We start from the raw sequence: 24,093 nt of genomic DNA on the forward strand, positions 1-24,093 counted from the left end.
ACAGCAGGTGGGGCATTTATCTTGCATCCAGCCAACCTGGGTTTGAGTCCCCAGTTCATATGGTTCCTGGAGCCTGCTGAGTATAATTTCTGAGTGCAGAAACAGAAGTAATCCCTTGAACACCTCTGAGTGTGGCCGCCAAACAAACACACAAAAAATCCCAGTCTAGGTAGATAAGACTAACTCAAACAGTGAAGGATTACATGGTCACTAATTTTTCTGTGTGAGACAAGAATGATGGATCCAAGATCATGAGTAAGTGGTACCTGATTCTCCCTTTTCCCCTGCTGGACCAGGAATTCCATCACATCCTTGTTCACCTTTCATACCTACTTGCCCAGGATGACCTGGGAACCCTGGAGGACCTGAAATGAAAAACAACATTCAAGACAAGTAATTCCTTTCTCTTAACTAAGTAATATAAACACAGGTTTATATTAGGATGTGTGGGATTCTGCTAAATGTGCCTATTTCTCTAAACTAGAGTTCATTGATACTGTTTATATTTAAAAAAAATTAAGGAACAGGTCCATATTATCATAAGAGTAAAGCAGATCTTTGAATTAGAGAAAATTAATTATCTAGCATCATTTAAAAGGCAGTTTCTTTGGAAATGAAATAACTGGGAGCTATCTGCAGGACACAGATATAGTGATTTGTAGATAACTCAGTCCTGAGGTTTGTCCCACCCACAGAAAAGGGAAAATGAGAAAAATTGAAACCTGGAAGGCCTTTAACTCCTGGAAAGCCTGCATAACCTTTGATTCCTTTATGACCCAAATCACCTTTGGGACCTGGCATTCCTATCAAGAGAGAGGGAAAAAAAAAAAAAAAGAACATCAAAAAGAGATGATTATTAACAATGGTCAAGATGGTTGGTTCTTCTTAGTCAACAGAGCTCCCTAATCCCCTTCTCCCAGCCAAGCAAGAAGGCCTTCCTTCTGTCACCTAAACTTTTGAAGGCTTTGTTTTGGTTGCTATTTTCCTAGGTAAGTGTGCAGCAGAACTGTTCCAATTGTTTCCAAAGGTGTGTACATAACCCTAATCTCATTGGTCACTCAGCTTCTACTTGATGCTTTAATTGGGAGTTAATAGAAAATCCACAGAACTTTTCTATGTTTAAAAATATCAGTTACAACTTTAAGTAAAGACTTGAATGTGGCACCTCATAATAGATGTGTGTGTGTGTGTGTGTGTGTGTGTGTGTGTGTGTGTGTGTGTGTGTGTGTGTGTGTGTGTGTGTGAAGAGAAAGTAATGGTCTGGGCTTCCAAAGGGCTCCTCCTGACACTTTTTACTCAGCTAGGCTGGACCATGCAATGCGAGGGCCTGCCTGAAGAAGTGAAACTGCTCTAACCCTGTGTGGTTAGAGACCATCAGGTCAGCACAGTGATACTTGGGACTTCCGGGGCTATACTTGGCAATATTTCGGCCACCATGTGGAACCACAAATTGAACTAGAGTCTGCTGTTTGCGAGGCATGTGCCTTAACCCCTCTACTAACCCTGGCATTTCACAACTGTCTTTTAATAAAATAAGAGTAAAAATTTAAAAAATGCAAGTGATAAGCAAAAAAAAAAAAAAGAAAGCCAATGGTCAAAATGAAAACATGCCAGAGGAAACTGATTCATCAACAGTGCTTTGGATTCAATTGTGTTGCCCCATGTTTATATATCATAGATCTAACCTCTGGGACCTCTGGTGTCACTGGAAAGAGAGTCTTTAGTGAAAGGTTTTTTTCCTTCATGAAAGAGGAAAAGGAAAAGTACATCTATAAAACCTGAGCCTTCGAATTATGAAGAGTGAGATTTGATGCAAAGTCCTGGATGGACAGGTCCTTATAAGAAGGAATGAGGACATACACATACACAAAGAAAACAAAACAAGTCATTTGACTGCCATGGGGAGAGCCCTCAGCAGACCTCACACTTGTAGTCTCTAGGTTTTTGACAAAAGATAAATTCAGTCCTGATGCTTGAGTCAGCCATTCTAGATTTTGCTACCCAAACACTAAAAAATGTACACATAATCTCCCAAGATCTTGAAATAAACTAACATTTTGTAATTGTTGACTAGGATTTTTTTTAAGGAGTCAGAAACCAGAATTTTCTATGAATTTTCTATTAACTTTCATTTCTATTAACTTCTAACTTTCTATTTCTGTGGATTTTCTATTAACTCCTGTTTTTATTTACAGGTTTGGGTGTTTAGATTTTAGTCCAACTAATTGACACATCAGTAAAATCATGGCTCTTTCTCATTCATTGGTGAAAAAAAAGCAACTGTATATAATACAGTAATCAAATTAACTTTCCTTTCACTGAGATGACTTTAGGAGATGAGAACCACAGCCTGTCATATTTCCAACTCTCCAAGTTGTAAAACAAAGACTCACCTGGCTCACCAGGACTTCCAGGACTTCCAGGGATGCCATCTGGTCCAGCAGGCCCCCAATATCCAGGTGCGCCAGGTAGCCCTCTTTCTCCTTTCTTTCCCTTATCACCTGGTAATCCTGGATCTCCCTTAAATTCAGTCAAACACCTTTAAAATTCTTATACAAGCAGGATATGTTATCAGAATAAAATGATAACTAGATTTATTTGCTTATTTATTTACTTCAGCATTCAGGTCTATTCTGTTAGAAACAGAAAGGTTGCATGATTTGTGGGAAAAGGAAACACGACTCTCTTTAAAAATGGTCTTCCTGAAGACACTCAAGATAACAATTATGAAACATTAAAGTGACCATGGAGTTCTTGTTACCATATGACCTTTTTGATTACAGAGCTTTTATGCACATACATTCTACTTTCACCAGAAAAATAGTAGTATTAAGTTCTAATTTTCATGAAGATTTAGACACAAGTGGGAGACATTTTATTAATAATCACACCAACTGTTACTTCAAATCGTGATTATTAACTAAGAAACTAAATGGCTGTATCTTACATATTTTATGTATGCAAATGTTATGTATGACAAAAATTTATAAGACAACATAACATAATTTTATTAAATTTGTACTTTCGCTTTGATAAGATAAAAAAACACATTTATTACCTACTTACAAAATCTTTATAGTAGCTGATTAAAACATTAAACTTTGATTTCCCAGCCAGATTATTTTGTGGTTAATGACCAGCTCTAAAAATGTCTTTTATGGTCATCTATGACAATCCTACATTTTTTTAAATAAAACCATGGATTAATTTAATAAAAATTAAAGTAAAATGGGATTCATCATTGAGAAAATGTCTTAGTAGAAAGATTCTTTCCTTGGTCTAGACCCATTCTAAAATGATGGGAAAAGGAAATTTGTTTGCACTCCAAGTGATTAGACTTTCTGTTCTTTTGACTCCTAAAACTTGCCTTTCTAGTTGTTTGAGCTATTACTGCTAGAAATATAATGTATAGAAATAAAGAAGTTAATTTGCTCAAAAGGAAGTAATGAAAAAGCTTCCATAAGCTTTACATTGGGGTGGAGGGGTCATATAAGCCCCAAGTTTTATCTCCTAAGAAAATACAGACTCTACCTCACATTTTTTGTTCCATTTTAAGATATTTACAGGCTCCTAACATCCTCTTAATTTCCTTAGGGGTTCATGAAATCTCATGCTCAAACTGGTGCTTATGGGAATTTATTCATAGACATTTTTAGTGGCCTAGTTATGACTCTTGGTGGAAGAGCTATCCACAGAAAGGTCAAAAGGAAACCCATGGGGGCCGTTAAGGTGGCGCTAGAGGTAAGGTGTCTGCCTTGCAAGCGCTAGCCAAGGAAGGACCGAGGTTCGATCCTCCTGCGTCCCATATGGTTCCCCCAAGCCAGGGGCAATTTCTGAGCGCTTAGCCAGGAGTAACCCCTGAGCATCAAACGGGTGTGGTCGAAAAACAAAAAAAATAAAAAAAATAAAAATTAAAAAAAAGGAAACCATTGTAAATAGTCCCACTAAAACATTTGATTGCTGCCTGATTCAACATACTAGCCATACTTTGACATACTGGTCAGCTGACAGAGACTCTGAAAACTGCCATGAGAAAAAATAACTGTTTTCTATATAATTGCACAGAGATTATATTTTTTCTGTATAAAAGAATAAAATACTTAAAGGCACAATACAATTAGAAATACAAATGCATTAGCTGTGGGTTATAATTTCTTTTAGTGATACCCTAAACTTACACTATTTTTTTGTCTCTAATTGGACTATTAAGTAAGGTGTTTTTGGACCACCTTATTTTGGACCACCACTTACTCATTTGTATAGATTTGTGTAAGACCAGTCCACTGTAAGACTATCCACTTTATGTCACAACACACACACACACACACACACACACACACACACACAAATTCTGTAAGATAATGTGGGTCTATTACTGTCTCCTTCTGGCAATACACTGTAATTGCAGGGACAGTATTAAGAATTCTTTGTGGGATTGAAACTAGGAAAAAATAAAACCAAAAGCTGAAGTGAAAAGAAACAATTGCCAGAAATATAAAAATATTTTCTATTTTATCTGTTTACATCGAATGGGAATACTTGGTATGGTATTTAAGAATGTATTATATCACCTGAGAATAAAGACTTCAGTGTGTATATCTTCTTACCTGTGGTCCTGGTGGTCCTGGCCTTGTACCTTCTGAATAACCGGGCTCTCCCTTATTCCCTTGGGGACCACGAACACCTGGGATTCCTGGTCTTCCAGTTAAACCAGGGGGGCCCAAAGCTCCCTTTTTTCCCTTAAGACCTGAAATAAGGAGAATAATTAGGTAAAATAGGCAAACATGGGAATCTTGAATTGTCCTACTGCTGATCTCTACTCAAACTACATTTTCCCTCTTTTCTTGTTTTGGCTTTTGGTTCACACACTTTAACAGTACTCTGCGCTTATCCCCAGATCTGTACTCAGGCATCTCTCCTAGAAGTTCTTGGGGGGACCAGTGCAGTACAGAGGACTGTATGGGGTCATCCATGTGTAAGATAAGTGCCTTAACTCCTAGACCATTTCTTTAGCACCAAAAACTATTTTTTCAAGTTATTGGTTTTTCAAAATCACTACTGTATCACATTCACATGGTTTTAATAGATATTTTTCTATAACATATATATATATATATTCCCATTTGTGCTCTTGCAGAACCTTGATTTAAAAATAAATATTGGGGCCGGAGAGATAGCATGGAGGTAAGGAGTTTGCCTTTCATGCAGAAGGTCGGTGGTTTGAATCCCGGCATCCCATATGGATGCCCTGAACCAGCCAGGAGCAATTTCTGAGCATAGAGCCAGGAGTAACCCCTGAGCGCTGCCAGGTGTGACCCCCCCAAAAATAAAAAAATTAAAAAAAAATAAAGATGTGGTGTGGGCTGAAGAGATAGTATAGCAGGTTTGAGTTTGATTCCTGGAATCCCATATGGTCTCTTAAGCCCTACCAAGAATGATTCTTGAGCATAGAACCAGGAATAAGCCCTAAGCACAACTAGGCATGGCCCCCAAATCAAAGGAAAAATAAGTAAATATATAACTATTTTAATTCAAACTTTCAACCATGTAGGGAAACAGGACAATAAACTACATAGAAAATATGACACTGAGACCCATCATGGGTCTGTAAGCTCATGACAGGACCTTATGCCTCACCTGGCACTCCCATGAACCCCATGCTTCCTGGATCTCCACGTGGGCCTGGTTCCCCAGGATCCCCAAAGCTGCCTGGATCTCCTCTGGGGCCTTGGGAACAAATACAAAGTCATAACCTTTTATTAGCTCTTGAAAATAGTAGGTCAACAACAAATAGTTGACACTGGCACAAAATAAACAAATCCAGACCATTCAGATTAGTTGCTGGAGATACTTGTTTAGCTACCTTTTAAAAAAATGATCAAGGTGAGCAAGAAAGAGGGGTTCCTGTAATTTGAGAATAATAGATTTCCAAATGCAAGACTGACATGTACTGCTATATATTTTTACTAAGGATATGATCACAATGAAATGGGGGACTAGTTTCATTCTTTTTTTTTTTTTTTTTTTGGTTTTTGGGCCACACCCGGCACTGCTCAGGGGTTACTCCTGGCTGTCTGCTCAGAAATAGCTCCTGGCAGGCACGGGGGACCATATGGGACACCGGGATTCGAACCAACCACCTTTGGTCCTGGAGCGGCTGCTTGCAAGGCAAACGCAGCTGTGCTATCTCTCCGGGCCCATCATTCTTAATAAAATTATTTTCTAATGAGAGTTTTGCCTGTGCTGACTGTATGGTATCTCAAGGTGGCATCTATGTTTTCTGAACAGATCAGAACACTTTTGTTGCTGAAACCAGAGTATATTTGATGAAGAGTAAGAGTTAACTTTACTAAGAACTGACTTTTGAGTACATTTTTGTATTCTGTGTGATAAAATGATAACTACACATAATTACTTTCATTGTTTACTGAAATACAATGCCGTCTTGAAAAACAATTTGAAAACTCAGTAACTTGTTAAAAGGTCAATTAGAAAACTTCTTTTTTTTTTTTTTTTTTTTTTTGGGCCACACCCGTTTGACGCTCAGGGGTTACTCCTGGCTATATGCTCAGAAATCGCCCCTGGCTTGGGTGGACCATATGGGACGCCGGGGGGATCGAACCGAGGTCCTTCCTTGGCTAGCGCTTGCAAGGCAGACACCTTACCTCCAGCGCCACCTACCCGGCCCCAATTAGAAAACTTCTAAGCATTTTATTATCACTTTTATGTAACAAGTTATCATTTAGATAAGTTATAGGTAGTGATTTATAATACAATTTTTAGTTTCAAAAGAGAAATGTCTAGTGCAAAAAAGGCACTTCACATTGGTCATTATTTTTGGTTTAGTACTGCCCAGAACATCTTAATTTGGGGTTTAATTTGGTAGCAAATTTCTGTTGGAATGCTGTTGGGACAGGATTTACATTTAAGCCAGTTAAGTTTAGAGGTCAAGTTTTGTTACGGTTAAGCAAAGGAAACTTAAAACTTGTTATTTCTATACCTGGTGATCCTGGAGAACCAGGTGGTCCAGGCAGGCCTTGGAATCCTGGCAGTCCTGGGAGGCCTCTGTTTCCCTTCTCACCTGGCATTCCTGCCATCCCTATAGCCAAAAACCACATTAAAGAAACAGGTTAGATTCTCAGACACAGTGACAGCCTGATTAAAGTCCATGAGTTATCATTGTGTTACTGCAGAACATTTTTAATTTTACAATCTGAGCCACAAACAGTGATGCCAGTGAAAGACCCTGGGTCACGCCCAGTGATAGTCAGTAGTGTGGACCTGATGGATATGTTTCAGAAGTAGTCAGAGGGCACGAAGGTTACCACTAGTGGTGCTGGGTGGTTGGAGGCAGTTCCAGAGATCAACACCAGGCCTCCCTCATTTGAGGCTGTGCTCACTGTGTGCTCTCCTAATAACTGAGTTTCCGTCTTTTTCATGAGGTAGAATTTTTATCTTTTACTTTTTGGTGGTGGTGGAAGATCAAAAGCAGGCCTCACACAATGAAAGATGAACTCAGTACCGCCAATCCTTACCCCTAGACCACCAGATGGAAAATAATAAAACATATAATAGAAAATAAAACCAATCATTTTGAGTACCACCTTCAGAGTTTCTAACTGAATTGGACTGAGTTTGATGTCTAAGCATTAGGACTTAAAATTAACTCCAAACCAAAATGTCTTACAACAATTTCTGCATGCAATTTAAACATTTACTAAAAGTAAAAGGAACTGAAAAAAAAAAACAACAAAACTATCAGTAACCAAAAGATAGTGCAGGGTTAAAGCTGACCCGATTCAATTCTTTGCACAATGTCCCTTGAGACCTGCCAGGAGTGATTCCAGGGGCACAGAGCCAGGAGTGATCCCTGAAAATAGAACTAGGAATAAGCCTTTAGCAGTACCAGGTGTGATCCAAAAAAACACAATAAAACAAAATAAAATAAAATCACATAAAAACCCACTAATTTTTACCTTGTATCACTTCTCATTTTTTCACATGCATGACAAAGTCTTCATGACAAACTTTCAAAGAGGACCAGAACTGTGCTTATTTATACATAAACTCTCCCACATTCTCAGAAAGTGCCATAAAATAGATGAAGGAAGTAAAGGAATTGAAGTGTAGTTGAGGCCTAGTTTGGACTTATCATTATAATTCAATCTGTGTTACATACTTAAAAAAGCTAAAATTAATGTTTTCAGGCATCTACACTTGATCTTAGCCAAAAGGCCAAGAAGCTATTTTTCATGAATCTAGTACATAGGAATTTTCTTAGAAGCATAGAAATAGTATGTGAATTTCAATACTTTGTATGCATCCCTCATGCTCTAGTATAAAAAAGTATGTGTCCCTCCATATTCTAGAATACTTTGTGCCCTACCATGTGTCCCTCCACACTTTTGTATAGAATAGCATGTGTTCATTCACGCTTCATACAGAATATGCTCCTCCATGTTTTATTACAGGATGGTATGTCTCTCCATAATCTGGAGTAGAATAGTTGCCCTTCCAAACATTAGTATACAGTAGTGTGTATTCCTCTCTATTTTCATAAAAATAGTATGTGTCCCTTTATTCTTTTGGGAGGGGGTTGGGCCACATCCAGTGATACTAAGGGGTTACTCCTGGCTATGCGCTCAGAAATCGCTCCTGGCTTGGGGGACCAAATGGGGTGCCGGGGATTAAACCCAGGTTCATCCTGGGTCAGCCACATGCAAGGTAAACACCCTACCACTGTGCAATTGCTCAGGCCCTTTATTCTTTCAAGAGGAATTCTTAAATTGTGACTCAGTACTTATTATGTATTCATATGTTAAAGTCAATTTTGCTGTATATAGGCACACATAGTAATATACGTATCTATAATATATTATCTATATCTATCTATATCTATCTATCAATCTATCAACTATCAATCTATCTATCATCTATCTATCTATCTATCTATCTATCTATCTATCTATCTATCTATCTATCTATCTATCTATCTATCTATCTATCTATATGTTTTTAGGGCCCCATCTAGTGGTGTTTCATTCCTAGTAGTGCTTTATGTTATCATGCAATGCTAGAAATTGAACTTGTGTCATGCAAAGTAAATGTCTTACCCATTGTATTCTGTCTCTAGTCCTAAAATTTCTATTTTTCTTAAAATGTTTCCAACATTATTTAAGTAATCTAGAATAGTCTAGTAAAAGTGCAGTGAATCTAGTGAACTATTTTTGAGGACTGAACATGTATGCCAGTACTTCTTTCTCCAATCGTGACTTTCTGCAGACATATTATTTTATCCAACAATTTCATAAATTACTTAAAATTAAATTTAATCAAAAAAATCAAAAGACAGACTTTCTTAAAATTTGATTTTGAGTTATTACGCATCCTGAAAACTGTCACAGAAAGTGTTCAAATAACTTGAAACAATTTGGATTTGAATTTTAGCTTAATGAGTTCATGCTAGCTATGGATAATAATAACAAGTCTTTCTAAAGCATTAATTTCCTATTAAAATACATGTTTTCTTTTAATAATAGTTCTCCAAAATATTGTTAACATGAGAAGAAATCTTAAAAAGCAGAGATGTTTGCACTGGGCATCTCCAGAGGCTCATGCTATTCTCAAATGAGATGGAAACTAAGCCTTGAAAAAGCATAAGTATACTGGTCACGCAGCAGATAGCTGGCTATCTCAGGACGAGAGAGCTGGCCAAGGCTCAACCCTGCTGCAGCCATGCCTGCTGCATTCATCACCCAGAATCACCAATTTGCGGTTGGCCCTGCTTCAGCATCATTCTATGATTTTCCTCAGGGACACAAATCTGACCAATATTTGGGTACACTGTTTTGGGGGCTGATATTACCAGGGCTTTCTGGAGCAAGTTTAAGCACCCTCCTCTATATCTTCCTTTTTCCAGGAGGTTTGGCAGCTGAGTATAAATCCCTAAAAGTTATAGTATCAGTCATACTGCTTTGAATTTCTGGACAACTTCATTTGTTTGATGCTATCATCCCTATGGGAATACGTCAATTTAACAGAATGGATAACGTTAACAACAAGAGTTTACAAAAACTTCTGCCATTGTATTAATGACTTAATTGGAGATAGAATAATTTTCACTTCTTTTTTTTTTAAATTTCTTTCTTCTCTTCCCTTTTCTATTTTTCTTTCTATTATTTTTAAAATAATTACTTGGCTTTCACTTATCTGGAAACAAATGTATTGTGTTCAACTATGTCAACTATGTGATGCATTTTCTCTGAATAGAGTAAAAAAAAGATGCAATCAGAAAAATTCATCTTGAAAGTTGATGAAATAAAGTGTAATTGAGGGGGTGGAGGAAGGGGTAAAATTTTCTATGAGTTCTTGCTGATGGGTCCTGTTATCTGGACATTCTGGCCTGTGCAATGTATCCATCCCCTATCGGCATATTTACAAGCAGAACTGTGCCTGCAAAAAGTTTATAAACCAGGCCTTAAGTTTCAATAAACAGAATTGGATTTGGATCTGAAATCCTTTTCCCACTTAAAAATTTTTTTTCTGTGAGCTTAATTTTCATGATACTTGGCCAAAAATATTTTTTAGTCTCATAACTTAGAAATAGATTAGTGACCATTTAAATAAATAAAATATAAATTGCTAATTAATTTTGAAATGTAAGGCTACATGTTAATATTATTCTACAAAGCACACAAAATCCAATTCTGGTCAAATTCAGGCCATCAATTGGCCTTCATGACCATGGGCATCCAATCAAAGACCAGGACTCACTGTCTTTTATCAGGAAAGAAATTGGGTCATATTTTAGTTTCTCATCAACTCTGAAGTTCTAAATCTATTAAGGCATCTGTACCTTTGAGACCGGGTTCCCCCTTTTCCCCTGCTAAGTGGGTTGTCTGAGATGGCCCAGCAGCGCCTTTCTCTCCTTCATCCCCTCTGTCTCCTGGGGGTCCTCTTTTACCCTTTGTTCCTGGAATTCCAAGGCTTCCTAAAAAAAAAAGGAGCAACAATATAAGCCTACAAATTGCTCATAAACATTTTAAACTGAACAGTACTTTCTAAAACCAAACTAAAACAAAACAACAAAACAGACCATAAAACCAGAAGGAAACAAATGAAATATCAAGATTAAGAGGGAAGAAAACTTGCTAAATAAAATTCTCTAACAGACAGCCATATAAAGGGAATACAGATCATTATTATAAAAGGAAAACAGATTATAGGGAGGAAAACAGTTCCCTTCAAATGGGAGAAAAATAATACAACAAATAGAAAAGAAAAATGCTTTCCTCAGTAGAGAAAAAATGAACTTTATTTTACAGCCAAGTATATGAACACTACAATTGCCTCTAGATAGCATGAAAGACACTCACTCACTTACCTCTCTCTCCTGGTATGCCTGGGTCCCCAGCAAGTCCTGGAGGACCTATGTTTCCAGGATAGCCCATCATCCCAATCATTCCTTTTTCTCCTGTGGAAGCAAATGAACACAAAGAAGCATATGTCTACAGAACAAGATAAGCAGAATAAAACCACTAATGCAAGTAAATTAGATAGACTGGGCATTGAAGGAATGACTTCTGCAAAAAGGAAAATAACTACATTTATCCAGTGAAGGGTTTAGTAACTATTCCTCTAAAAACATAATGTCCATAGAATCTAGTAGTAGAAAAGCATGTTGGATGAGAATGGAATATGGTGGAGTTTTGGAATATTTCCTCATCTCAAACTTTGACCCATCACTTTCTGATGAAGACCCTTATTTCATTGTCTTCATAGATTGTATCTACTATTAATTCTTTTTTTGGGGGGGAGTCACACCTGGCAGTGCTCAGGGGTTACTCCTGGCTCTATGCTCAGAAATCGCTCCTGGCACGCTCATGGGACTATATGGGATGCCGGGATTCGAACCACCGTCCTTCTGCGTCTAATGCAAATGCCTTACTGCTGTGCTATCTTCTGGCCCCAAGATTGTATCTACTATTGCTTAGTTTAAAAATTTATTGCAACAAAGAGAGGTGAATTATTGTTCATAGATGAATCTCTGGGGGGTGGAATAGTGCTGGGATGTGAATGTAGCTCAGTAATATTAAGTTAAAGGCTAATTTGGTGCTGCTGTCCAAAAACCAAAAAAAAAAAACCATCTAATTTGCTAAATTAGATGCTTATTCTGGGCTTTTCTATAGAAGATGAGTTCTTATGCAATGGCTGTTTATATAATCTCCACAAACAGATAAACTCTAAAAAAATGGTGAAATAGAGAGATAATTAGTAAATTAGATAATTTAGACAAAATTAATGCATTCTGGGAGAAACACAGATGACCAACTTTAACTCCAAAAGAAATAGAAAACTCAATAGGTCTTTTACAAATGAGCGAATCAAATAGGCGATGTAAAACAACCAACCAACCAAACAAAAAACCTAAAGAAATCCTTCCCTCTAAGAAAATCCAAGACCCAGATAACATTACTGAACAGATCTACCAGAGTTTAAAGAAAATCAGTTCTTCTAGCAACATTTCTAGAAAACACAAGAGGAGGAAACACTTCTTGTCTTGTTCAGTGAGGCCTCCTATTGTCCCATACAGGCAAAGACAACATAAGAAAAGCAAATAAAAGACCAGCATTCTTTCATATAGTTGTGAAAATTCTCTGAATACTGGTAAATATGTTTTAAACCCTTAAAGGGATGATATAGTAAATGGTTAGATCCTGAATAGCTGTGATCACTTCTTTACCACCACCATTATCCACCCTCTTCCCTCTTTACAAGAAATTCAGGAGAAAAATGTAAAGAAAGACCTGTAGAGGCAAAGGCCTCCACCTACATTCATTCAGATGGACCCAGTAATAGAAATAAATCACACATGAAGATACCTGGTGGTCCTAGAACTCCTGATGTTCCTGGACATCCTTTCTGACCAGGCGGCCCCATCTCACCTCGTTGACCTGGTATTCCTGGGGGTCCAGGTTCTCCAGGAAATCCAGATCTATCCAAACCTGGAATGCCTGGATCTCCCTTTGGCCCAGGCACACCTCTTCTGCCTTTGAATGAATAAACAAAATGACATACCACCAGCTCTATAAATGTTTTAGTTTTTATGGCTAGAAACATTTTATCTTATGATTTATAGCAAAACCCAACCCCTGTGAATCTGGTTGATTTAAACATTTATAAAATTTCTAAAACCCCTTCTGACAGTAATATTCTGCTTCAATAATCCTTACAGTAATCAGAGTAGAATTTAGATGTTTTCTTGGCCTACAAATATGTCTTCAAAGTTTACTGTTCAGTCTTTGAGCTGAGCCAAACAATATACACAGAGTCACTCACATGGAAGAGAGTTACCAGATGTCTTTAAAAATAATAACATTATTGTAATTAACATCTCGGTCAAAGTTTTTTAGTGGATATATATGTCCATATGTATGCAGTATGATGATAGCCCATACGCATTAGATGAGTTTGAAATAATTATTTTTCAAAAATAGTTCACAGATCAGATTGAAATAAGCAGGAAAAGTAAAGCATGTTTTCCATTATAATGGACCATAATTTATATATTTTAAAACCCTTTTGTTTTCTTTTGAGACATACTTGATGGTACTCTTAAGGAACTCTTGGTAGAAGGTTGCTTCTCTGGCAGTGCTCAGAGGACTATGCATGGAAGGCATACTGAATTATCTCTCTGTCTTCCACACATACAAGGGGAACAAATGCATGCAAAGGCATAATGAGTCAAATGTTCATCTCTCACACCTCTTTCCTTCCCTCCTTTTCTCCCTTGTTCAATATCCTTTATTAAAATGCCAGAAGATGTTGCAACATGGTCTGATAGGTCTTCTTCCTTCTTTTTTTCAAAAATAATTATTTAAGCACTATAGTTACAAAATTGTTCATCGTTGAATTTCTGTCATAGAATGTACACCACCTTTCAACAGTACACATTTCTTGCCTCCAGTGTCCCCAGTTTCCCTCTGTCTCTGGGGCAGGCAATTTGGTTCTTTCTCTCTCTGTTTTTTTTTTCACTATCCCTCTGTCTCTCTCTATTTTCCTTTTAGACACAGTCGTTTTCCCTATTGTTAGTATGGGGGTAACATGCATGATACTTTATTCCCTTTCATCACCCAGTTCTTGTCCAGAATGATCAGTTCCAACTATCATTGTCATAGTGGACCCTTCTTTACCCTAACTACACTCACTGCTCTTTGTGACAAGCTTCCTACCATAGACTCGTTCTCCTGTCTCTCCTCACTATTGTCTCTGGATATTATTACCACACTATCTTTTATTTTTCTTATATTCCACAAATGAGTGAGATTACTCTATGTCTATTTTTTTCTCCCTCCTTTTAAATATTGTTTTTGAGAGCATCTTATTTTAGTTTATAACAGGCATCTAACTGTATTTTCCTTTTTTAATAAAAAATATAAATTCACTATATTTTATAGCTCTGAAATCAGCAAATGGTCTTTGTTTATATGTGTGAATATACGTGCGCTTATCTCTATGTTTGTCTTCAGTGTTTGTTCAAGTCTTGAATACTATGGCACATGCAAATTTACTAAGCAAACTACTTTAGGCTCCCTGGTGCTGGCTGTTGGGATCTCCTCTCACCTTGCTGCCCTTTCAATCCTTTTAAGCCTGGATGTCCTGGAGGTCCCTGTGGCCCTTCTTCGCACTTTCCTGGAGGGCCTTTTTCTCCAGGTGGTCCAAGATGCCCTGGATCCCCTGAAACACAGTTCAAAAATATATTCAGGCACCAAAATCTCAGGTTGTAGAATATCTTTAGCAATCATTCTCCTACAATCCTTTCTAACCCTTATTAAACTTGTGCATATTTTTAATAGAAAATTAATTTTATTGGAAATAAAGAGGGAAGAAAGAAAGAAGGTAAGGCAGCAATGTTATTTATAATTCAGTCATTGAATTAAGAGATAGAGAAGAATTCATTCTTAGAGCATCTTTGCAATGAGTTTGTTGCAGTGTAGCTGTATTTGCAGCAAAGAGATCACACTTGTGCCGTACCTTGTGGCCCATCCAGTCCTCTGGTGCCTGCATTTCCAGGGTGACCAGGAAGTCCTGGGAATCCAGTGTCTCCTTTTTCCCCAGGGCTACCTCTTTGCCCTGGAAACCCTGGTTTTCCTGGTTCTCCAACCATGCTCAATCCGGGTTCTCCCTATAGGACAGAAATAATGTCAATTTTACTTTATCACGCTTTTAGATTTTTATATACCACTGATTGAGCTCTAAAACTATTTACATGAAAGTAATATTTCTCATAAGGATAACTGTGTTCCCTTTGCATTATAAACCCATTTCTAGAAATGCCCCCTTTTTCATACTAATTATTAACTTTCCTATATGATTGTACTTTAGAAAGTGTAGCCACCACTATTCTTTGTAGACAGTCTAGAAATATCCATTTTGATTGTTTTAGAGATGGTGATCTGCATTTCTTTTTCAGAATTTGCACAATTTAAATATCAGCAAAGTTCTGAAAATTTAGAATTACACAGAGAGGCAAACCTATCTTCTTATTCTTATAGTTCCTTTAAAATAAAAGGCAGGCTTCATAAAAACTTAAGAATTACTTGGAGTTATTGACAGTTTTTACATACAAATTTGTCCTGGTGAAGGACTTTAACTGTCCTATCTTGGATCATATCTGTGATAGGATTTAAGTTTTAGAAACCTTGGCTCCTGTGGCTCCTGGCGTCCCAGGAAACCCTGGTTTTCCCATGTCTCCAGGACAACCAGGGGGTCCTCTTGATCCTGGGAGTCCACGGTCTCCTTTAGGGGAAAAAAAAGAGAAAAATTGTATGATTACGTTCTTTCTTATTTTGTTGAGTTTCATAATAAGCCTTATAATTCTTTTGTTTGTTTGTTTTTTGTTTTTTTGGGTCACACCCGGCAGTGCTCAGGGGTTACTCCTGGCTCTATGCTCAGAAATCGCTCCTGGCAGGCTCGGGGGACCATATGGGACGCCGGGATTTGAACCAATGACCTTCTGTATGAAAGGCAAACACCTTACCTCCATGCTATCTCTCCAGCCCCAAGGCTCATAATTCTTATGAGACAAGAATCTATAGATATCTTTAAGAAAGTTTCAGTGATGGAAAAACTAACTGCTAAGCTAACTCTTAAAAAAAGAATGCTCTTGTAGGGTTGTAGAGAGGTTACAGAAGATGAGCACTTGCCTGGAATGTGCCCTACCCAGATTTGATCCTGGAACCACATATGGTGCCCCATCAGAAGTGATATTTTAGCACAGAGCAGGGAGCAAGCCCTGAACACTGCCAGACGTGGTCCCCAAACCAGCCAAGTAAACAAATGAAAATGCAAAAATCTATCCAATTTAAACTAGTATACTGGTTTCTAGTGAAAAACAAAACAAAACAAAACAAACATTGTTCAATACTGTACAATTTTGATTCATCAGTTCTTTTAAGGCATTAATACTGGTTGGCCATTTGACTGATTAGAAATAATTTAACATATAACAAAGAGCTAGATGGCCATCTCAGGAGAACTATGTCCCAAATACCCTAGAGCATTCCTTGAGTGTAATGAGTTTATTTCTTATGCATGTATAAAAGAAAATTGAGGAAGGTCTGACATATTTTTCTTTGCTTCAAAAAAAAAAAAAAAAGGAAAATCTAAGGAGGCAAAACTACATTCAAAGAGTTCCTTTTTGTTTGTTTGGTTGGTTGGTTGGTTTTGGGCCCCCAAATAAAACTCAGCCATACTCAAGTTGTACTTTTATTTGGAGCTCAAGGATAACTCCTGGTTAGATGTATAAATCCTTCTGTAGAGCCAGGGATTGAATAGAACCTGATCAATAAGCTGCCTGCAAGAAAAGTGTCTTTTTTTTAAATGATCAATAGACGATTTATTTAAAGAATAACATATATACTCATTTACCATCTCCTATTAGGTCTGAAAATTATGAGAAGAAAAGTATCTTAAAATGACTTGCCCACTATGCTATCTCTCTGGCTTCAGTTTCTTTGTGCCTTTAATTTGATCCTTTTAATGCAATTTTTTTCTTTTTTTCTTTTTTGGGTTTTGGGCCACATTCAGTGGTGCTCAGAGGTTAGTCCTGGCTTTGCGCTCAAAAATCATTCCTGGCAGGCTCAGGGAACCATGTGAGAGGCCAGGGATTGAACTTGGGTCTGTCCTGAGTCTCATGCAAGGCAAATGCCCTGCTGCTGCGCTATCCTTCCTGCTCCTTAAGGCAAAATTAGTTCACATCTTTTATTAGAATCAATTCAATTTAATTCTCTGGAGATTGGCGCTGGTTCCCTTCTAAAAGGCTGACTTCAGAGGGTTTCAAGTGAGGATACAAATCATTAATTGTAGTCAAGCTGAAATACAGGCCAGCCTACATTACTTTAGATATCACAGGAAGAAAAAAATCCAAGCACTTGGATTTAAGCCCAGTCTTAATACCACATATGAGACATAACTCTATTTCAAGCTTTTATTAGAAGAAATCAAATGCCCATATTTAGGGAGATATATGGTATAAACTGATGACATTAACAGATAAAGAACTCAAAATAGGTATTTTCTAAATATTTAAAATAATGTTGAAACAAGCATATTTATCATAAAATCCAAAGCTCTATGCAAATCCAGACATTGAGATTAGTTTTAAATCATCTAGGATGAGATTTTATTGTATTTGCCATTAAGAAGCCACAGGTAACTACTTCTATACTAAACATTTAGATTTGTTTTCCTGTTGATAAGAAATAATATTTTTGCATAAATGAAAAGTTGGCTATTTGTGCTTTAGAAGTTGTTTTATTCCCTAAGAAATATGTAAGTACTAAAAGGGACGATATCTGTTAAGGATAAACAAAAAGATTAGTTTAAGCCCACTATCAGAAATTTCATCAACTACCTCGTGGTGAGATTCACCATTTCCATATGACTTTTTCCCTAAACATTAAAACAAAATAACAGATGAGGCTGTACAGGTCCTTGTAAATTCTGCCTTTGCTTACCTCACAACACTGAAAATTTTACTTTCATGTAAGGCTCTTGGAATAAATGATTTTTTGGGTGTGAAGTGGATCCCAGAGTGAACCCAAAGTCTCATTCATCCAAGCATGATCTTTACCATTGGCCTTGTTTGGAATATAGTACTAGCTTAGATGCATTATTTTATATATTTTTATTTATTTATTTATTGGGTCACACCCAACCATGCTCAGGGGTTATTCCTGACTCTATGCTCAGAAGTCACTCCTGGCAGGCTCGGAGGACTATATGGGATTCTGGGAATTGAATCTAGGTCTGTCCTGGATCAGCTACGTGCAAGGCAAATGCCCTACTGCTGTGCTATCTCTCTCACCCCAGATGCATTGTTTTAGAATATATTATGAATATCACTTATGTTTTTCATGATATGTATTTATATTTTCTTAATACCCACAAATATCTTCTATTTTAATTAGTTTAATTTACCCTTGGGTCCAGGAGGCCCAGGAAATCCGATTCCTGGAATTCCTGGTTCACCATCTGGTCCAGGAAGGCCCGGATCATTGCATTTTCCTTGGGATCCAGGAACACCTTAAAAAGCACATCATATATTCATATTAGCAACTATTTTTTATCTTGCCCTAAACAAAACATCCTTATGTTACCCAAGGCCTCTTTTTGTTTGAAATTAACAACTGACTTTAGTATAACCCCAACTGTATATCTTACTCTCCATTCTTCTCTTATAGTCTCATCATTAGGAGTTGCAAATAATATTGAAAATATAATCCAATTAGAAAATATTCTAGCTGTATTGAACTAGATGAGTCTCTTTCATGTGGGGAAAATTTACTTTTTGTCAAAGAAGCTATGCTTTCCAATAAAGAATCTTAGAAATTTATATTAACCATGGGCAAATATTTCTTGCTTCCCTAACAAAAAATGTTGTTCTAGAATTCTAGAATGTTGTTCTGAATTCTTCCTGAATTCCTGAATATGCTAGTAGGTTTTTAAATCAAAATTATATCAGCCAATAATCAAAAGCAGTAAAGGGATGATTTGCTGACAGGATTCTACTATGCCCTTTGGCAAAATATTTAAATGTATAATGAGTTTAATTTGTTTCATATTAATATAATTCCAATACCATGCCCATTGTGTACTCACCTCCCTACCACAAGTACCCCAAATACCTCTCTCTTTTGTCCTACTCCCGAAATCATTTCTCTTATTGCCTTTGTCTCCTCTATGTTATCTTGCTGTATATCTTTAACTTCAATATATGAAAGAGGTCATTCTGTATCTATATCCTTCTGATTGATTGCATTCACTCAACTTATCCTCAAACTCCATTTATGTTACCACAAATTGCATGCTCTTTTTCTTTCTTGGAACTAATCTATGTTCATTTTGAAGTGAGCACAAAATGCAGCAATTTTCTAACTACAGAGACAGACTTTGGAGGAGAGGCAGGCTGTTCTCTGAAGCAAAAACATCATGAGCAAAAAGAATACTCACCAGATGGACCTGGGGGGCCAGGGCAGCCTGGAGGTCCCGGAGGCCCTGGGATGCCTGGTATTGGGATTGAAATGCCATCTTCTCCCCTTGGACCTGGAAAAAAAAGTGTGATTGTAGGATTGGTATACATAATAAAGCATTTCTTGTAATAAAGGAAAATAAGATTATAAGGGGGGCTCACAAGCCTATATCAAGAAATGTATAAATTAATATCTGCTCACATTTGCTTTAAGACTATTTTAGGATGATGAGCACATAGAAACTTTCTTGTTCAATTGACAAATATTGTCATTTACTGTTGTCTAATTCTTGTCTTCATTAATTGTCCAACATGGTGGCCTTTTATATGAAATTCTATTCTAAATAAAAGTGAACATTGGGCATTTGTTTGAAATCTTAGTGACAGCTGGTAGGATATTTACTGGGGCACTAATTTTCTCAGCAAGGCAGTAAAGTAATTTGAATAAAATGTGAAGTGTGGCCAGAATAATCTGGTGGCTAGCCACCTTTCTATTTATAAAACCTGAGAGCTTGGGCATAATTAACATCAGGTGTCATGGGAGAATAACTCCTACCTTGCTGTTAAAGTTTTAAAATGACATGATTTAATCTTTGTGACCACTACTAAAATATATCACTGATCATTTTGTACATATATTTATAGAAAATATGTTTATAATGGTGACATAAAAATATTTATGATTTTGTGACATTGGAGGCCATCACTAAAATTCACAGTTGGAAAGAATAGATAAGACTTTAAAAGGTGGATTAAAAGAAAAGTCAGTAAATTTTTTCTTTAAAGGCCCAGAGAGCAAATAATGGAGGCTTAGTGGCATATATGGTTTCTGTGACAATGTCTTAGCTCTTCTGTGATAGCATAAGAACAGCCAGAAATCATTCGTGAATGAATATCTATAACCAGGTTCCAATGAAACTTGATTTATGAACACTGAAACTTGAATTTTGCATAGTCTCAATATTTCCAAAACATAATTTAAAAGCTTCTCTATAATTATTCAAAATATAAAAATCATCTTTTTTATAGCAGTGAAAAATATATTTTTGTTTTTGTTTGTTGTTTACCTAGACCTACAACATCAATTCATATAAATAGAATTTTCTGTTTTTATTGGGAGGAAGAGAAAAAAAGCTACAGGGGAGGGGGCTAGAGAAGGGGACTCTAGTCTCCTGGCTCCCCAACAGGAAGTTCTGTTATGGCCCCACTGAAGGGAGCCTGGGGTTGCTGATTCAACGAGTACTGTCCAGTTGATTCCCCAAGAGCTAACCATCTTTTGCTGAACAGAATGAACATTGGGGTGGGTGGAATGGGGTGCATGAAGAAGGCGCCTGAGAACAATGATGGGGGGGGACAAAGGAAGAAAAAAATGCTGGTGAGAACTTAGGCTCTGAGATGGAGGAGTGGGGTGCAGAAAGAATGGGCCCCTTTCCCCCCAAGGTGCTTCCTACCAGGCCAGGGACACTGATGCCATCTGTGGAAGGAGTTCTCATTTAGGTTTAGGACCTAAAGTTGCCCTATCCAGGCTGGGGCACCCTCCCTCTATTTGCATTCTAAAAAAAAGCAAGAGAAGCCTCATACTGAGATGGTCTCACGTAAATCCTCCTGTCAGCTCCAGACAGACCTGCAGCCCACCTCCCAGGAGAGAATATAAGGGGTGCTGAGTTGTCTCTCATTCAGTTTGGTCCTAAAAAGTTGGCAGCCTGGATGGGGGCTGTATCATGGGGTGGGAAGATAAAGGGTGCCCCCAACACTCTGCTGATGGATAGGGGCTCCAGTTCCTAGTGAGAGGCTGCCTGAAATTCCTGCAGTTGGCTAATATGCAGATTAGAACAGAAGACTCAAAAGTAAGGGACAAAGTATGTACATGAATGTGTGTATGCATAAATGAGTCTTACATATATATGCATACATATGGGCATAAATGCATGCATATAATTTGTCATACATATGTAAATACCAGGGAGTTGTAAATGAAAAGTTTTTAGAGATGAGGGGTGTTACAAAAAATAGATTTGGAAACAAGACCATTGGTTTATTTGGTCTAAAATAACCACTAGAATGGTTTTAGAAATTAAAACATAGCTATGGTAATACTTTCTAAAACTGTCACTAATATACAATTCTCATCTTGTTTTCTCCCATGTTCCTCAACAGAATAAAACCTAGGAGAATCAGATTCTTTCTGAATCCAGAAGCAATGCTCAGAACACAGAGATCCTGCAAATTAATAGGACTTTAAACCTATTATCTGCCATGCTTACTTTAGTGGGTTTTTTTTAATGTAGTTTGACATTTCATCAATAAATTATATATATTGGGCTGTATGTCACAAAGAACAAATTTGTAGTAACATTAGTGGGCACCTGATGTTTAGGAGGAGGTTTCTCAAGACACATATCATAGATTATTTTCTCTCCCCTTATCATAACTGGCTCCCACTCATCTGTTAGGAATCTATTAATTTCACATATTTATCTCAGTAGTAGATCTAGACTGTCCTAGGAAATTTCAGTTGAATTGTTGAAATGGGTAATTGATAAGTTTTCTTATAACACATCTTACATGGTCTTTCTCAATGTTCATACATTGATATATTTATTAGAAGCAAGTATCTATATAAAAATTTAGAATTTTAGAATTTTAGAGTTGGAGGATCTTCACTAGCTCTGGAAACCACCAACCCTATGCCACAGGAAAACAGGACTGGAAAGAAAACTAACCAACCGGCTTCTCCAGGTGGCCCAGGGGCTCCAGGAGCTCCTTGGTCACCCTTTGGACCAGTCTCTCCCTGTGGTCCAAAGTCTGATGGTCCAGCTGGTCCTGGAGGTCCTGGAAACCCAGGGAGTCCAGGATTCCCTGGAGGACCCCGGTCCCCCTTCACACCATGCAGTGCCTGTGACAATAAAAATACGTTTGAATGGTAACTTGTTCCCGCATCTCTTAATAAAGGCAAATGCTATCATGAACAGGAATACCTAGTAGGCCATCATTGAGAACATCTTGGTTGGAATTATTACTAAAATAAGTGTGTAGTCTAGTTTTTGCTATGTTCTGATCTTTGAAATTTAGCTTTACTTTATTGACTTGGAATTCCCTAGAGTCCCACTTCAGGTGCCCTATAGTGCCATTACTTCAAAATAATAATAGCTTCCCCTTGCCTCCCAACTTAATTCAGATTGGTCAAAAGTTCAAGTGGCCTTCAAGATGATACTCATGTGAATGGTATATTTTTGAAATAAAACCAGTACAGCTAACCTTTATTTGTTAAGATGTTCTCTAAGTATTTCAATTCAAAAGAGATATGTAGTCCATAATATTTTCTTTCTTGTCATAAATCTATGTTTTTGAATTTTATTGGTTGTAAATTTAAAAATGAGATATATTTTAAAGGAGTTGAATTTGATAAGATAACCAAAGTTCCCCTTCCTCCCAACTTGGTTCCAAATATTACATATGATTGGAGTTTTATTGTTGCTTGGTAGTATCAGGTGGCTAAGTGGTCCTACTCCTTCATTCATAATGTTAGGGTATAGGTCTCAACAAATCTCCTCCTTGATTTTTGCTCACTTTCTGCAATATCTTTACCATAATTAATAAAGAAAATTAGTAAGATATAAACTAGAGCATTATATAAATGCTCTTCATACTAAATGCAAACTATTCTAGAAGCTGTCTTGCTATAAGCCTGACAATGACTGGGAATGAAGGGACTGCCTGGAAGTTTGCAAAAGAAGATCTGGGAAACATCTTAGTTGTGTCCAGCTCAAAATGTGTTTTATAGTAAAAGTTTTGGAAAGATTATACACCATAGCTGTATCATAGTGGTGGGGAGTCGCAATTCATACTTGGATATTAAAGAATCTGTGAATAAATCTTTTAGATAGGTGAGACCTATTTTATTGACTGACACTGTAACTCTAGGAGAAACTGGGGTTTTCTGGAATGGTCTGGGCAGCTTGCCTCACAACCTCACACAGAAATGCTGGGTCAGCTGTTTAGCTTCTGACTGTGACTGGGGTGGGATTATAGTAGATTCTAGTAGGAAACTCTCATTGTTGTGAGAGATTTTGTCCTATTACTAAAGATTGGTTTTAGGTTTAATATTATAAATGGCAAAACATTTGATATCTTTATCTGACTGTTTTAAATATTATTTTGTGTGAATTTGTTTTTATTTAAACAATGAATACTGGCCCCCAAATATCAACAAAAACTTTCTATTACTAATCATTCTCTGAGCTGCTCTCTAAATTTATTTGGCACAAATATAGAATTGTTGGTCTAAGAAATGAGATTATTATCTTTTGTTTGTTTGTTTCTGGGTCACACCCAGCAGAGCTCAGGATTGGCTTGCATATAAGGCACATGCCCTACAGCTATGATATCTCTCTGGCCCAGAAATGAGATCATTATCAATGCAGAAGTTTACTGGGGCTATAAATGAGCACTACTTATTTATTTTCTTAAAGTACAGCAGGTGTTTACTAGCTTGAAGATATTTATTTCTTTAGGGGCTGAATTGTCCGCAAACAAGATTTTTTTTTTTCTTTTTTCATTTC

The 24,093-nt window shown here is 37.1% G+C and overlaps 1 protein-coding gene and 1 non-coding gene across 2 annotated transcripts in view; both read right to left on the bottom strand.

Annotated features, from left to right (window-relative positions):
• COL4A3 (collagen type IV alpha 3 chain) overlaps window positions 1-24,093 on the bottom strand; it is a 151,166-nt gene that overhangs the window by 18,568 nt on the left and 108,505 nt on the right. The window contains exons 26-40 of the mRNA XM_049768301.1: window positions 22,259-22,427; window positions 19,513-19,605; window positions 18,481-18,585; window positions 15,701-15,798; window positions 15,034-15,184; window positions 14,623-14,736; window positions 12,882-13,049; window positions 11,384-11,473; window positions 10,856-10,990; window positions 7,001-7,099; window positions 5,638-5,727; window positions 4,608-4,747; window positions 2,394-2,520; window positions 723-803; window positions 267-365 (exon numbers count right to left, since the gene is read on the bottom strand). Coding sequence (XP_049624258.1) covers window positions 267-365; window positions 723-803; window positions 2,394-2,520; window positions 4,608-4,747; window positions 5,638-5,727; window positions 7,001-7,099; window positions 10,856-10,990; window positions 11,384-11,473; window positions 12,882-13,049; window positions 14,623-14,736; window positions 15,034-15,184; window positions 15,701-15,798; window positions 18,481-18,585; window positions 19,513-19,605; window positions 22,259-22,427 — 1,759 coding nt within the window. The remainder of the gene's footprint in view (window positions 1-266; window positions 366-722; window positions 804-2,393; window positions 2,521-4,607; window positions 4,748-5,637; window positions 5,728-7,000; window positions 7,100-10,855; window positions 10,991-11,383; window positions 11,474-12,881; window positions 13,050-14,622; window positions 14,737-15,033; window positions 15,185-15,700; window positions 15,799-18,480; window positions 18,586-19,512; window positions 19,606-22,258; window positions 22,428-24,093) is intronic.
• On the bottom strand, window positions 8,063-8,247 carry LOC126002939 (U2 spliceosomal RNA). The gene has a single exon (XR_007493520.1). It is a non-coding gene; the product is annotated as a U2 spliceosomal RNA (small nuclear RNA).

Source organism: Suncus etruscus, chromosome 2 (genome assembly GCF_024139225.1).
Source record: "Suncus etruscus isolate mSunEtr1 chromosome 2, mSunEtr1.pri.cur, whole genome shotgun sequence".
Taxonomy (NCBI): Eukaryota; Metazoa; Chordata; class Mammalia; order Eulipotyphla; family Soricidae; genus Suncus; species Suncus etruscus.